The sequence below is a fragment of the Mesoplodon bidens genome (genome assembly GCF_964165515.1).
Source record: "Mesoplodon bidens genome assembly, chromosome: 6".
NCBI classification, from domain to species: Eukaryota; Metazoa; Chordata; class Mammalia; order Artiodactyla; family Ziphiidae; genus Mesoplodon; species Mesoplodon bidens.
The window spans coordinates 24,916,775-24,932,295 of record NC_138162.1 but is presented as its reverse complement, the minus strand read 5'-3'; the positions used below and the strand labels follow the sequence as shown (position 1 = coordinate 24,932,295).

Genomic DNA, 15,521 nt, shown 5'->3' with positions numbered 1-15,521 from the left:
CTTGTACTCAACAAGGCCAAGGAGTTTCTGGTTCCTGTCACCTACTAGAGTAGTTTTTTGTCTGCTCAAGACTATTAGGTTGGCCCTTGGCCTGGTCCCCAAAAGAAAGTTGCTAAGTCATTCAGCTTGTCCTGCAAGCCCTGCCTGTCCCCTCCCCTGGGATCTCATACCACATCCTTATTTTTAACATCATAGTCCCAAAAGAACTGGGTATGACTTACTACAATGTATATCAGGGGGAAGATAAATGAGTAATTTGAGTTAGGAAATTTAGATAGGCTCAAGAAAGAATCCTGCGGTGTACCAAAGGTGGGCAGCAAATGTGGCTCTGAGCTTCTCAGCAGCCAAGGCAAAGAGGGAAATGCAAGTGGTTAGGTTACTTCCAGTGTCCATAAGACTGTAAACACATATTTTCTTGAAAGAAGCAAAGCTGACCCTGAGAGCTAAGAAGAATTTATGTTGGAGCCTCATAACGGACATAACGTGTATGTGCCCTGTGATCAAAATTCTCAGAGTCTCTTGACCATATAATCAGGCCATTACATGTCCCTTGATGCAGGCTGATGGCAGAGCCCTAAAGCACAGGCTGAGGGTAGGGCAGGACAAGGCGGTCTGGGTGAGTGTTTCTCTAACATTGGATTTAGGAATAAAATTTAGGGACTTCCCTGGTGGCGCAGTGGTTAAGAATCCACCTGCCAATGCAGGGGACACGGGTTTGAGCCCTGGTCCGGGAAGATCCCACATGCCGTGGAGCAACTAAGCCCGTGCGCCACAACTACTGAGCCTGTGCTCTAGAGCCCGCGAGCCACAACTACTGAGGCCACATGCCACAACTACCGAAGCCTGTGCGCCTAGAGCCTGTGCTCCACAACAAGAGAAGCCACCACAATGAGAAGCCCATGCACCACAACGAAGAGTAGCCACCGCTCACCACAATTAGAGGAAGCCCATGCGCAGCAACGAAGACCCAACGCAGCCAAAAATAAATAAATAAATAAATTTATTTATTTAAAAAAAAAAAAGAAAGAAAATTTAGCACCGGTCAGCAAACATTTTCTGTAAAGGGCCAGATAGTAAATATTTGAGGCATTGTGGGCCATACAGTCTCTGTTGCAAGTTCTCAACTCTGCCTTTGTGGAGTGAAAGCAGTACAGACAATGCATAAATAAATGGGTATGGCTGTATTCCAATAAAACTTTATTTACAAAAGCAGGCCGCCCAATTTGGCCTGTGGGCCATTGGTTGCTGACCCAGGCTCTACTGGAAATAAAAGGATACAGCCTTGAGACATTCAGCTGTGGGAGGTATATCTCCTAATTTAGCTTGTAATTAGAATCAAATGAGAGTTTACATTACTCACTGGGGCAAGAATGCAGAGTACAGATATTTTGTGCTCCTATCAATGGACAGATCCGTGTGCTTTGAAAATCGCCCAGAGCCTGGAGGTGAGATCCCGAAATAAGAAAAAATACATCCTGACTGGACCCATGCCTGAGGAGATGGCCACCTGGCAAACACTAGCGGGGTAGCAGGAGGTAACCCATGCAGGTTGAGATTGGAGAGTAGGGAACAGAGAGAATAGGGAACAGAGAGAGTCGAGGATGGGCTGGATGACCCGGCACAGTGTAAACAGTGTTTATATAGTCCAGTGGTTCTCAGAGTATGATCCCTGCACAAGCTGTATCAGCATCACCTAGGAACATTTAAAAATACAAATTCTCAAGCTGCGCCCCAGGCCTATTGAATGGAAAGCTCTGGGAGTAGGGTCCCCAAACTGCATTTTTTTTTTTTTTGCGATACGCGGGCCTCTCACTGTTGTGGCCTCTCCCGTTGTGGAGCACGGGCTCCGGACGCGCAGGCTCAGCGACCATGGCTCACGGGCCCAGCCGCTCCGCGTCATGTGGGATCTTCCTGGACCGGGGCACGAACCCGCGTCCCCTGCATCGGCAGGCAGACACTCAACCACTGTGCCACCAGGGAAGCCCCAAACTGCATTTTTTTTTTTTTTTTTTTTTTTTTTTTTTTTTTTTTGCGGTACGCAGGCCTCTCACTGTTGTGGCCTCTCCCGTTGCCGAGCGCAGGCTCTGGACATGCAGGCTCAGTGGCCGTGGCTCACGGGTCCAGCTGCTCCACGGCATGTGGGATCCTCCCGGACTGGGGCACGAACCCGTGTCCCCTGCATTGGCAGGCAGACTCTCGACCACTGTGCCACCAGGGAAGCCCCTCAAACTGCATTTTTTAAAAATATTTTTTAAAATAAATTTATGTATTTATTTATTTATTTTATTTTTGGCTGCATTGGGTCTTCACTGCTGCACGCGGGCTTTCTCTAGTTGCGGCGAACAGGGGCTACTCTTCATTGCAGTGCGAGGGCTTCTCATTGCGGTGGCTTCTCGTTGAGGAGCATGGGCTCTAGGTGGGTGGGCTTCGGTAGTTGTGGCACGCAGCCTCAGTAGTTGTGGCCCACGGGCTTAGTTGCTCCGTGGCATGTGGGATCTTCCTGGACCAGGGCTCGAACCCGTGTCCCCTGCATTGGCAGGTGGATTCTTAACCACTGCGCCACCAGGGAAGTCCCCCCAATATGCATTTTACCAAGCCTTCCAGGTGCTTCTGCAGCAAGCCCAAGTTTGAGAACTGCTGAAGTCGCTGATCACAACCTCTGTGTTCCTCCTCTTGAGCAGGAAGAGATCCAGCGGATTCTCCAAAGCCTACACCCAAGTCGTCTCTGGCCGCCAATCTCATTCAGAAAGCCAAGCTCCAGAGCAACACCTTCCCGCTCTTCAGCGAAGGACTCACACGGAACCGAACCGCCCAGGAGAAAGTGCTGGCCTTGGAGCAGCAGGTTCTGATGCTCACCAAGGAGCTAAAGGCTCAGAAGGTGAGCTCTGGCCCCAGAGAGGCCCCAGGCTCCAGTGGACCCCTCTGGGCCTGGAGCCCCTGCACAAGCTAGATGTGATACATTAGCCAGTCTGTGGTCCTTAACTGCCAAACTGCAGGTGGCTAGAAATGCTGTGCTGTTGATCAGTCAGGGACGTACTGTCACTCGAGCTAGGTGACAGAAGGCCACCAAGGGCAGGTCTCTCGGATCTCTCCTGGGAGACTGTGCATGATCTGACCCCACACCCGAAGACACAGTGTTTGGAGGAGGGTAATCTGCATACAGGGTCCTGGGAGGGGCCACCGAAGGAACTGGGGGATCTCTGACCTGGCAGCTGGTAACTGGATACAGGACAGAGAAACCAGGCTGAGCCAGGCCCAACAGAGGACAGTGACAGGGAGGAAGATTTAGGCTTCATAGAGAAGTTAATTATAGCAGTTAAGAGAGAAAGAGCTTGGGCTTCCCTGGTGGCGCAGTGGTTGAGAGTCCGCCCGCCGATGCGGGGGACGCGGGTTCGTGCCCCGGTCCGGGAAGATCCCACATGCCACGGAGCGGCTGGGCCCGTGAGCCATGGCCGCTGAGCCTGCGTGTCCGGAGCCTGTGCTCCGCAACGGGAGAGGCCACAACAGTGAGAGGCCCGCGTACCGCAAAAAAAGAAAGAAAGAGCTACATGGTCATTGTAGGTAACAGATGATACACAGACATTAAAATCACTCAAAAATCGCACGACTCAGAGAGTAAATCAAGTTCACATCCAGGGGTGACCTCATGAAGTAGTAAGGGTCACACAGCAGGGAGGCAATGGGGGATGCAGCAGGGGCAGTAGGCTCTCTTTAGCACAATAAAAGTGATTAAGCCAGCACAGTTGTTACCAAAAATCCTGAGTGTGGTGCCTGCGGTACTCTAGTGATGGTACCTACTGAGGGCCCAGGCTCCTTTTCCTCTGAGAGGAAGGCCTCAGCTCTCTTGCTTGAGCTTTGGCTACTCTAAATCTCTGTCTGCTTTATTTCTGTTCTTGCTCCTGGGGAGGTAAGGGGTATACTTCTAAATATTCTCCCCTTTGTACATTTCTTCTTTTCCTTTCTGCTCTGTTTTTAGAGGACACAGTCCAGAAAAATGCTCTCCCTACCTAGTTTTGCCCCTTCTCTGCCTTTCTTGCCCCTAAACAGTTATTACAGGCTTCATTCCTGGCAGCTCAGGGGTTACATTTAATGAAGCAGCTGGTGATTAGAGTCCTCAAAGGAGGAAGCTCAATCGTTCATGTGTTCTCAATTCATTTGTTTATTCACAAAGCTTTTATTGAGGGCCTGTTACAGGCATGCAGTGTTGTAGGTGCTGGGGAACAAACAGTGAGAAAAGACACAGCCCTGCCCTTGCAGGCTTATAGCACCCAAATATATCCTTACAGCATGTGAAGTCTCCTCTGATGCCACTTAGCAGCCCAGCCATCTCTCTTTTCCTCCGGCACCTTTGCGTTCCTGTCATGAGGCTGCTGGCCGCTCCTGAGAGCTGAGGGCATTAAGCTGAGCTGTAGCAGCTTCCTGATCCCTGTATCAGTACAGCTTCAGTCCCAAACCCGACCTGGAAAGGAAGAGCAGTGTAGAGTGTAAACACCGCTTGTCGTTTCCGTGCTTCTTCCCCTCCTTTCTAGGAAATGTGGGCAGCCTCCCGTGACTCGGCCTTTCCTTCTAAGGCATTAGGAATCGTCACATGAAGTGGAGAGGCCCCGGGAGACCTAGATTTCATTCCGCTTTGCCCCTCATGGCTGTGCAGCTCTGGAGGACTCCCTGTTCCTCAGTAAATGAGGCAAGCTCTTGGAGATTAGTACAGGCTGCCCAGGATGTTGACAGCTCCCCTACAGTCAGAGTGAAAATGTCAGGAGGAAGTTGTTCCCACATTAAAGAATCTGGATTTTTTTTTTTTTTTTTTTTTTTTTTTGCGGTACGCGGGCCTCTTACTGCTGTGGCCTCTCCCGTTGCGGAGCACAGGCTCCGGACGCGCAGGCTCAGCGGCCATGGCTCACGGGCCCAGCCGCTCCGCGGCATGTGGGATCTTCCCGGACCGGGGCACGAACCCGTGTCCCCTGCATCGGCAGGCAGACTCTCAACCACTGTGCCACCAGGGAAACCCCCTCCTCCTCTTTATATGGACTTATAATCATGTTTTCTGAAGAGGCCTGTGTCCAGATTCATAAAGCTGGGTGCCTGGCACCCAGCAGCTGCCCCAAACGTGCAGGCTTTGATTATTTTGGCTGTGACTGTGGCATTCCCTGCTCTCCTTGTTGATTCCTTCCCGCTTTACAAGGAGTAAAAGCACCCCCTCCCTCCCCGAGGGGCTCTGGGAGATGTGCTTGTGGGGTATAGCAGTGATGGGAGGAGGCCATCCTTACCTTTATTCCACATTTAGAAGGGGGACCCCAGCCAGACCAACTGTGGGGTTTCATATTCAACCCAAATACCAAAACCAGTGAGGAGAAGGAGAGAAAGAGGCTGACTCTTGACCTAGAGGTAAGACAGAGGGGTCTGGCACAATCTTGGGGTGCCCATTGGTACCCCAGGCACTCAAAACTGCTGGTCAGAGAGCAGCTCTCTATCTGAGACCTTTTAAGTGTAATACCTCAGCTGGGGAAACAGTCCCCTGGACTTGCTGGGCCCATGTCTACAAGATGCCCTCCTGTGTCTCTTCAGTGGAAAGGTGCCACCTTTTTGCCTCAGGCTGCAAGAGGACATGGGAACTGGGGGTCTCATCCTGGCTCAGCCAGCCAGGCAGACACTGCCAATAGCTTTAGTGATTTTTAAGAATTTGTATCTCAAACTCTGTTGGATGCTATGGAGGGCACTGAGGTACACTGGGTCAAATCCCTGCGCTTGGGGACCTCACCATCCAGTGGGTGAGGAGAAGATGTGAGCACAAGTAACTGCTGGTGTGAAGTGTGGCCCCAGTACTGTGCTGGCCGGTGCCTTCCACACACTGTCTCTCCTCTTCACAGCAGTTATCCTCTCCTTTTCCTGACAGACTGAAGTTCTGAGAGGTTCTGCATGCCCATGACCTCCTGGGCACTGAGTCAGAGTTCAGGCTCTGGTGTGCCTGCCTCCAGAGCTTCTGCCCTCTTCACTGCACCCCGTTCAAGGGGCTCAGAGAAGGTGGCTGACTTGTCCAAGGTCACGCAGCTGGAACAGCCAGGACGTGGGCAGTGGTCTCCTTCCCCAGGTCCAGGACCCCTCACAGCCCAGCCATCTCCTCCATGCTCTCGCAGTGTAGCACAGTATCAGACACAAGCACCGTGACTGCTCCTCAGAAAAAAGTGAATGCACTCCCTGTGATTCCAATACCCATTAAGCCATTATCCATCCCAGTCCCCTGCAGCGCTGGCCCCCCCAAGAGATTTGGACTCTGGGAGACGGCACCAGATGGCAGCTTGACCTGGTAACTCAGGCTTTCAGAGTCGGCAGCATTGCACCCAACCTGAAGGCTGTCTGCTCCGACAGGTGGAGGGCTGTTGTCTGTGGGGATGTTGGCTGCCAGGAATGGTGAACCCCTCCCCCCGGGCCCTGCCAGGGGCCAGCTTGCCTCACTCAGGATTACTTGGTGAAGGCATATAATTCACTGAGGAAACTTGATCAGAGCAAGGTGCAGCCTCTCCCTTCCCTAGAACCCCAGCCGGAGACTTCAGGGTACAGGCCCTGGGGATGGGTACAGGCCATAGAGGGAGGCGGGGTGAGAGGGCCCCTGTGCTTGGGGAGGCACACTTGTCACAATTTCTCTCTCACCCTTTCAGTGACTCTTGGCGGAGTAGGACCATCATCTCCATTTTACATACGAGAAAGCTGAGGTTCAGTTTTCTGAAACACCCGCATTAGTGGACCTGGAATGGGAACTGAGGCCTCTGTAACTCCGAAGCCACTGCTCCTTCACCTGTTCCCAGCTGGCACCGAGCCCCTTAGGGGTCAGAGGCCGTCATGTCCAGGGCACTCCCAGTCCAGTGCTCTTTCCACAAGCACTGTTGGACCCACTCACCTTGATTCTAGTGAGCAATGAAGGTATCAACACTTTAATAAGATAAATGATTTATTGGCTTTTGAAATGTTTACTGAAATGACAACTTATTAACAGTTGTCAAAATCTAAGATCGACCAGTGAGTCAATGAAGAAGTATTAAAAGTATCACTTGAGGGGGCTCCCCTGGTGGCACAGTGGTTGAGAGTCCGCCTGCTGATGCAGGGGACATGGGTTCGTGCCCCGCTCCGGGAAGATCCCACATGCTGTGGAGTGGCTGGGCCCGTGAGCCATGGCCGCTGAGCCTGTGCGTCCGGAGCCTGTGCTCCACAACGGGAGAGGCCACAACAGTGAGAGACCCGCGTGCCACAAAAAAATAATAATAAAAATTAAAAAAAAATTATAAAAGTATCACTCGATCAGCTCTTCTACTTCAAGACTTGGTCCTAAGGCATTGCTTACGATTGTAGGAATTAGAAACAACCCAGATGTCCATCCTAGGAGGTGGGATGAAGGGAATTGTGTGCTGCATACAAGGAATACTCTTGAACTGTTGCAAATGATAGTGTTGCTTGATAATGACTGACCTGGAGAGGCGTCATCACAGTGTAAGGACAAAAGCAGCTTCAAAATGGGATATTCAAGCTTTCCTTTTTGTTTTCATTATTTCTATTTGATGTATATGAGCATTTTTGTGACTGGCTTAAGTCACCTAGCATAAGGTCCTCAATGTTCATCCATGTTTTAACATGTGATGGGATTTCCTTCCTTTTTAAGACCGAATAATATCCCATTGTATGCCACATTTTGTTTATCCATTCACCATCGACAGACACTTGGGTTGTTTCCACCTCTTGGGTCTTATGAATAATGCTGCTACGAACATGGGTTATTCCCATTTTTAAAGAAATTGAAAGAAGCATTTCGATGCAAAATCTGTTAACTACACATCATGAAGAAGTGAAGGGTCTTAGGATTGGAGTTGGGAGCCTTCTGTTCTAGCTGCAGTTTTCCCACTCACGGGGATCCACCAGGTCCCTTTAGTCCTCTCTTCTCCTTTCTTGAGCTTCAGTCTCCCCGCGTGACAGCCGGGTGACTGAACCAGGTGGTCTTCCAGGGCCATCCAGTTTTTCCGAATCCATGATCCATTCCCACTCCTCACTTTACACTTCCTGCTCTGGCTCCATCCCTCTCCCAGGTTCCTTTCTTCCTGTCTTATTCTGGTGCAGGGGTCCTGGGGTGGGAGGACAGCCTCCCAGGCTGGTGTCTTGGTCTTGGATTTGGAGAGCCAGATGTGGGAAGGGAGAGACAGCTGATGTAGTGAAATGGGCTTCAGAGTTGACTCTCCCAAAGTTGGCAGACAGATACCCGCCCTGATTCTGAGGCTAGGGCAAGTCTGAGCAGTGGCATGTACTGGTTATTTCACCAGGCAGTTAGCCCAGGTAATCTCCAAATCTCAGCTGACTCAGAAAATGGTCTAGGCTTCTCAGTTATCCTGCAGCCACAGGAATGTTGATCTAGGTCAGTACCGCCCTAGGAAGCTGACTTCTGAATCCCTGACATGCCAGTTTGGTTTGCAGCCACCCGCCCCTCCCCACCTTCCTGCCACACCCAGGACCCACAGCTCCGTACCTGTTCCTTCATTCCATTGAGGCTTTGCTCAAGCTGTTGGCTCAGCCTCGTCTGGAAAGCCCTCCCAACCCTCAGCTCCCACTTTCTGCCCTTGTCTCCCACCTGCTGTTTGACCGTCACTGGCCCTCCTCGTTCTTCAGGATCAGTTTAAACCGCTCCACCTTTCTGTAGAATGTGCTGGTCTTCCCCCGCCTCTGCCCCAGGCAGAAGTCATCGCCTGCTGCCCTGAGTCCCCACAAACAAACTTGCTTCCCCCCTCACGGTAAATCATTCCATGACAGTGGTTCACCTTTGCTCCCACCAGCCTTCGTGGTCCTTGAGTGTGGGAACTGTGACTGGTCCCTCTCTGGGTCCCAGGGGCTGGCACTGAATGAGTGCTTGATAAAGGTTAGATAGATGGATAGAAGAGAGAGAACCAGAGAAGGGACAGTCACTAGTACCAAGGTTTCGGAAGGTGTATGCTAATTTGGTCTTATCGTTAGCTTCTGAAATGAAGTCATGATTTTGGGCAGTTCTCCAAAATGGAATTGTTCTTAGCCTATTCAGCCAGTCATTTATTTAAATACTTTGGCATGCATACAGTTAATGTGTGTCCAGGAAACCATGCTTTTCCAGATGAGACTGGCATGGAGCACAGCAGTGTGAGCTAAAGGCCATAACTGCCAGGTCTGAGGTTCACGTGGGACTGGCTGCTGGGCTGCCTGGCTTCTGATATTCTGATCCTGGTCCTGAATGAATTCACATCCCTGCTTTGGAGCAGGACAGGTCCCTGAATGCTGGGGAGGTTGGAAGCTTGAAGGCACAGGGAGCCGAACCTTGAATTTGCACATGAATCGGCCGCCCCTGCCAAGGAATAAATCGAAGCCCGTTGCTTCTGAACTCCCAGGCACTTCTTGGCACCAGCCTTGCAGGCATCGTTGGATGGGCTGAGGCATGGGCACAGGTGGACTGAATGAAGCCCTGGGTGTGTGGCAAGGCGTGAGGATTGCCAGCTTCTTTTCTCTCTAATGCCGCCTCAGCTTGATTGGTAGTGACTGCTTGAATGCCATGTTCAGAAGGATTCTGAGGCCTCAGCTAGCCTTTAGCGGGAGAGAGTACTGAGGTTGATGAGTGATGTCTACCTCAGGGGTGAGAAGGAAGAGCCATGCCCACGTGCCACACCGCTGCCACCCCTCCTTTCATTACCAACCGAGCACAGGATGCTCAGTGTCTGGATGATTTGGAGTTAAATTCCACTCTGCTGGGCCTCAGTTTGTTCATTTCTGAAACAGACATATATTAATTGGGGAATGGGCAGAAGCCTCAAAGTACTGTGGCCTAAAACAAACTGGAAGTTTATTTCTCTCTGACATTGAAGAATCCAGAGTGAAGTGTGCAGCTCCGAGCTGGTGGGGCGACTGTGCCATCCTCAACATGCAGCTTCTGCTTGTGAGCCCAGCCTGGCTGCTCCGGTTCCTGCCATTTCCCAGCCAGGAGGAAAGGGAACTGGGCCAGGGGAGCACGTGCGCAGTGGTTTGGAAGGCATGACCCAGAAGCTGCCCACAGCATTTCTCATATCCCATTTGGGCACAGTAGTCACTTGGCCACACCTAGCTATGAGCTTGGCTGGGAAATGTAGTCCTTTGCTGGGGAACCATGTGTCCAACTAAAACTCTTCTGAGTAGAAAAAGAGCATGTGGGTGCTGGTCAGTGATGCCCTAGGGGATGTTGCCCGCCACCTCTCAGGGCTCTTAGGAGAACTGATGACAGCCTCTGCCTCACCTCTGGCACGTAACAGGCCTTCCCCAAGTTCACCGGGCTCTTCCCTTTCCCCGTGCAGGAGCTGGTGAAGATCCTGCACAAGGCGCTGGAGGCTGCCCAGCAGGAGAAGAGGGTGTCCAGTGCGTACCTGGCAGCAGCTGAGGACAAGGACCGGCTGGAGCTGGTGCGGCACAAAGTGAGGCAGATCGCGGAGCTGGGCAGGCGGGTGGAGGCCCTGGAACAGGAGCGGGAGAGCCTGGTGCAGACGGCGAGCCTGCGGGAACAGCAGGTGCAGGAGTTGCGGCAGCACGTGCAGCTGCTCCTGGACAAGAACCAGGCTAAGCAGCAGGTCATCCGGAAACTCTCTGAGAAGGTCACCCAGGACTTCATGCATCCCCCCAACCAGCCCCCTGCGCCCCCAGATGCAGCTGACAGGGACCTCCTGAGCCAACAGGAAAAGATGGAGCACCTGAAGGTAGGGGCCCCTCCCTCCAGGCCCTGGGGCCTTGGGGGAGGGCACTGCTCTTGACCCCAAGGGTTTTCTGGACAGAGCTGGGATGACCCTTAATACTGGAGTATTCACATCTGAAACAGACATTGATAGAAATGTTGCTACACGCTTCCTCACTTTCTTAACCAGAAGGCCCAATGCAATTTGACCTTTTCATGACATCCTAGGCTGAAAAGTGAAGGTATCTCTACATTATCAAAGTAGAGATGAAAGAGCCCGAGATGGAGTCAGAACTCCTAAGCACTCTGGGGCCTGGCCTGCTCAGCCTCCTTTAGCACCACGCTGATGCTCTCAGGAGCCCCCGAGGTGCCCGGCAGCCCTCCCCAGCAGTTGTGCACACGCGTAGTGACCTGTGGCTGGCTGTAACTTGCTCGTGATAATGACAGCAATCGCTACTCCTACTTACAAATTGTTTACCGTGTGGTAGGCACTGTCCTAAGTGCTTTACTTTCATCGCTTCATTTAGTCCTCGCACCAGCCTGGTGAGGTAGCCGCTTATGTGCTCCCCACTTTACAGATGAGAATGCCAGGGCTGAGAAAGGTGAAGTAACTTGCCCAGGACCGTGTGCAGAGGAAGTGGGGGGACTGGAACTGGGTTGCAGCTCACCTCTCTGACTAGTCTTGTCTGCTCTGCTGCCTTTCAGCCTCTGTGGCCCTTCCAGCCACCACCATCATCCCGGCCTCACCCTTGCCCAGGGTGTGGCTCTCACCCGGGAAAGGCCACCCCATCCCGCAGGGACCAGTTGCAACACAGGGGGCAGGAACTTTATTTTAAGTGTGATACCTGCCGCGGGCTGCAGCCTCCTCTCTGGAGGGTGGTGACAGGAGCTGGGGATAGGTGCGCCTAGTACCCACCGTCCCTACAGGCAGCCACATAGCCCCAGTCGGTCCTTCCCCAGCCCTCGCACCCACAGCCACAAGAGTATACATCGGATTACCACGGAAATCCTGTGCTGCTGTATCAAAGAACTGCTGTCGGACGGGGTAAGAGGGGGAAAGGAAGAAAGAGAGAAATCCGGGGGCTTTTGAGAGACCAGTGGGCAGTGTGGTATAGTGGCCACTCCCCAAGCTCTGAAGTCAGGCAGACTTCCTCCTGCTAGCCGTATGACCTTGGGCAAGTTATCTCACCTTTATATAACATGGCCTAACCAGTCCTACAAACAGAGTTGTTAGAAGGGGAAAGGAAGATGACATGAAACCCAGATTCCCTTCCCTTTCTTTCAGCATGAAAAAACATATAACCAGTCTCTGAACCTTTTCCCTTATTTCGTCTAAAATCAGAGATTCTTTTGAGTGCAAAATGAAAACAAAACCTTTCGAATGCAGATGAAGCTAGGTTGTTAGAAAGCTGTGGGTCCCTGACAAAGCAGTGAAAATTGCTTCCGTGAGATTGCTTTCCTCCCCTGCTCTGCGCCGCTAAGTGTCTTCTTTCTGTGCCCATCCTGCTGGAATCCACTGGTGAAGACCCAGTAGAGCAGCATGGGGGTCAAAGAGATAGACTCGCTGGGTGCCTCCAGACCGTCTCAGAGAGTTGCCCGGAAGTATGGACTCACCTAAATGACTGAGCGTGCCCCTGAGTTTGCATGTTCAGGAATGTAATTTATCAGTGAGCCCAGATATGAAGAGATTCTGGGTACAGTTCACATCAACCATGCTTACATTTACGGCTGCTCCTCAGAGGTTGTTAGAAAGCTATCAGTCCTGCAGCTGACACCTTGGAGCGGTTTTCTGCTAGAAGGAGTTGCATATACTAGACTCCCTTATTTTTTAGCCTTTAGGTCTCTGATCTAGAAAAAAATAGAAGACCCATCAAAACTCCACTGTCTTTAGGTTTTGGGACAGAGCATGTTCACATTTCCTGCTTGCCCTTGTGGTTAAGGACACTCAACTTTAAGGAAATGGCCCCCTTGTTGTTGAAACTGTCATTGTGAGGACAGAATCACTGACTTCTTGAACATCCGAGCCGGAAAGACTCAGAGATCTAGTCTGCCCCCTCATTTTCTGGCACGGTCGGCCGAGTCCTGCAGAGGGGAAAGGACTGGTCCAGGGTCGCACAGTACAAGCAGCAGGGTTACAGCCTGACCCCAGGTGTCCCCATGTCCAATCCACTGCCTTCCCCACTAGCACAAGGGCTAGTCCACACGGCACTTCCCAAAGATGATTCCCGGGTCCCTGGTCCCTGTGAAAGCAGGAGGGCAAACTCTCTTCTTCCCTGTCCCCTTTCTCCAGTTGTGTTTTCCTCCTTTGCCTCACTGGTGACAGTCACGTGGCTTTTCTCTTCTCGGAGCTCTCTCTTTTTCCTCCCTACAGTTCTGAGCCAAGAAGAACACTCACAGTAGGGCAATGAGTGAACGGGAAGGCACTGCCCATCTGCCACCCCACCCAGCCCCACGGCTGCTCTGAGGGGCGCTTGTACCTGCCCTCCTTGTCCGGGCTGCAAGCAGGGTGCCCTATGCGACACATCCAAAGCCTTGGAGAGCCCCTGGACGTGAATTGGAGCTTCTGAGCTGGGAGGGATCTTGGCCAGAATGAATTCAGGGTCAGCACGGCATATGAGCTGTACACGATTGACCCATCCCTGATATTGAAGTGCCATGGGCGAGGTGTGCTATTCTTAATTTCCTGATAAATCAGGGCCTATCCGAAGTCATACCCGCAATAGTCTCTCATACTCATCCACAGGCCAGTACATTTTCTTGAGTGAGAGAGAAAGGGATTGAGTTTCCGTTAGTAAATGCCCTGGAATTGCTAGGTATCACTGTGAGCATGTGTTGTCCATTGTCCCACAGTATCCATCCAGTCAGAATAAAGATTGAGAGCCATGGCTGCAGCTACGGCTACTCCTTTCAGGCTCCTGCTTGACCCTCCCCAGTGCATGGCCAGCTTCTCCTTGCATGCCCCAGCAGGAAGATCATACTCCCTCCCCTGGACAGCTTGCAAAAGGAAAACTCTAGGCTCAGATATAAACATTACAGCTTGATTCATAATAGAAACAAACCGGGGACTTCCATGGTGGTCCAGTGGTTAAGACTCCACGCTTCCACTGCAGGGAGCATGGGTTCAATCAGGGAACTAAGAGCCCGCATGCCACATGGGGCAGCCCCCCCCAAAAAAAAACAAACAAAAACACTCAGGGCTCAAACTAAAAAAGCAACAGGAGAAGGATTATATCTAAGTTATGGTAAATTCACCTAATAGAAGAGTCATCAGACAATTAAAAATGATCATTGGGAAGCTTCTGTAGCAACATAGAAAAGTATTTACAAAGTGACACTAAGTAAAAAATTTTCACCCAAAATTGTTCAGTATGATCACCAATATGTGATAAAATATTTTTATTTAAAAAACAAACACTACTTGAATGTTTGCTCTGTTTTGGTCCTTGTATTTAGTGTGCACATTACATCACTTAGTCAGCAGCTGCCAAGTGGGGTAGTTGGTATTCGCTCCTTTTACAGATGAGGAAGGAGAGGGTCAGATTGATTCAGTGAGGCCTCCCAGCCAGGAAGTCAGAGCCAGGACTTGAAGTCCAGGCTAATGCTCTCTCTCCACCATGTCATGCTGGCATCAAGATTAGAGAAGGGGGCTGTCACTATTATTTTTTTTCTTTCAGACTTCCTTTTCTGTTGCCATTATTGGAAATTTCTAAAGGAAGAAAGTGTTGACAGCTCTTCTGAGAGAGAGAGGACCAGGGAGATGTTTCTGGTGCAGCTCATTAAATGCTTTGCTCTCTTCTCCAGGATGACATGGAAGCATACCGGACCCAGAACCGCTTTCTCAACTCCGAGATCCACCAGGTCACAAAGATCTGGAGAAAGGTGGCTGAGAAGGAGAAGGCCCTCCTGATGAAGGTGAGGTGTGGGAGCCCTGTCCTGGCCCTCTCTGACCCCAGCCACCCTTCCAGTCCTCTCACTGCTGTCTCCCTCTCTCCTCATGACCTGACTGCTCTCCCTCTGGACCGTGCCCTTCATGAGCTGTCTTCCACATATCAGGGATCTGTGCCCTGCTGACTGCCGCTTCTGATCACAGAGGTGAGGGGAAGAGGCAGGCAGCCACTGCTGTCCCACCTCCCCACGTTGCTGCAAGCCCCCACCCCCTAAAGTAACTGCCAGGGGATTTAAAGGGCCTTCCCCCTCTTTGTATTTCTCTTTTTCCCCTTTTGGGAGCCAGGTATTAACTCTACATTCCAAAACCACCACAAATATGGGGGAAATTAGAAAGTGACCACGCATGCCCAGGGAAAGGCTCAGTAAAAGACCTAAGAGGAGCTTAAGTTTATACCTCAGGCTGATCCTGGGCACAGAGACAGCCTACAACAGTCAAAACCAAAAACCAAAACAGCAAACCCTAGATAAGAAGAAGTATCTGATTTCCAGAGTTAACACTGGCATTTTTAATTATATAATAGCTAGTTATTTTACCAGCAAAAGCGGGTTTACTCGGGACCAACCAGAGGAATTACAATTTGGGATACTTGAACTATGGTGAACCAGATTCAGGGAACAAGGAAGGGGAACTTGCTTTTTATAGGGAAAAGGAAGGGGTTGGGAGGGGCTATGATAACCAAAAAGTCCATTGGAGGAAACTAGGTGTCCCAAGTATGGAGGCTTCTCATTGGCTGGATTGCTACAGTCCCTGATTGGCTGAGATGTCTTGGCGTGGAGAGAAGTTTTCCTGTTCCTGCTGGATAGTAGAGGCAGCTTCTTGTCAGAGACGTAGGTGAACATCTCTTCCTGTTTGGAGAAATTAATGATGCCTGTGGCA

The 15,521-nt window shown here is 51.2% G+C and overlaps 1 protein-coding gene across 4 annotated transcripts in view; it reads left to right on the top strand.

The window, feature by feature from the left end:
- Positions 1-15,521, top strand: part of TBC1D2 (TBC1 domain family member 2) — a 43,752-nt gene that overhangs the window by 14,431 nt on the left and 13,800 nt on the right. For all 4 annotated transcript variants that reach the window (XM_081238250.1, XM_081238247.1, XM_081238249.1 and 1 more), the window contains 3 exons: positions 2,682-2,878; positions 10,326-10,721; positions 14,498-14,608. In XM_081238250.1, coding sequence (XP_081094376.1) covers positions 2,682-2,878; positions 10,326-10,721; positions 14,498-14,608 — 704 coding nt within the window. The remainder of the gene's footprint in view (positions 1-2,681; positions 2,879-10,325; positions 10,722-14,497; positions 14,609-15,521) is intronic.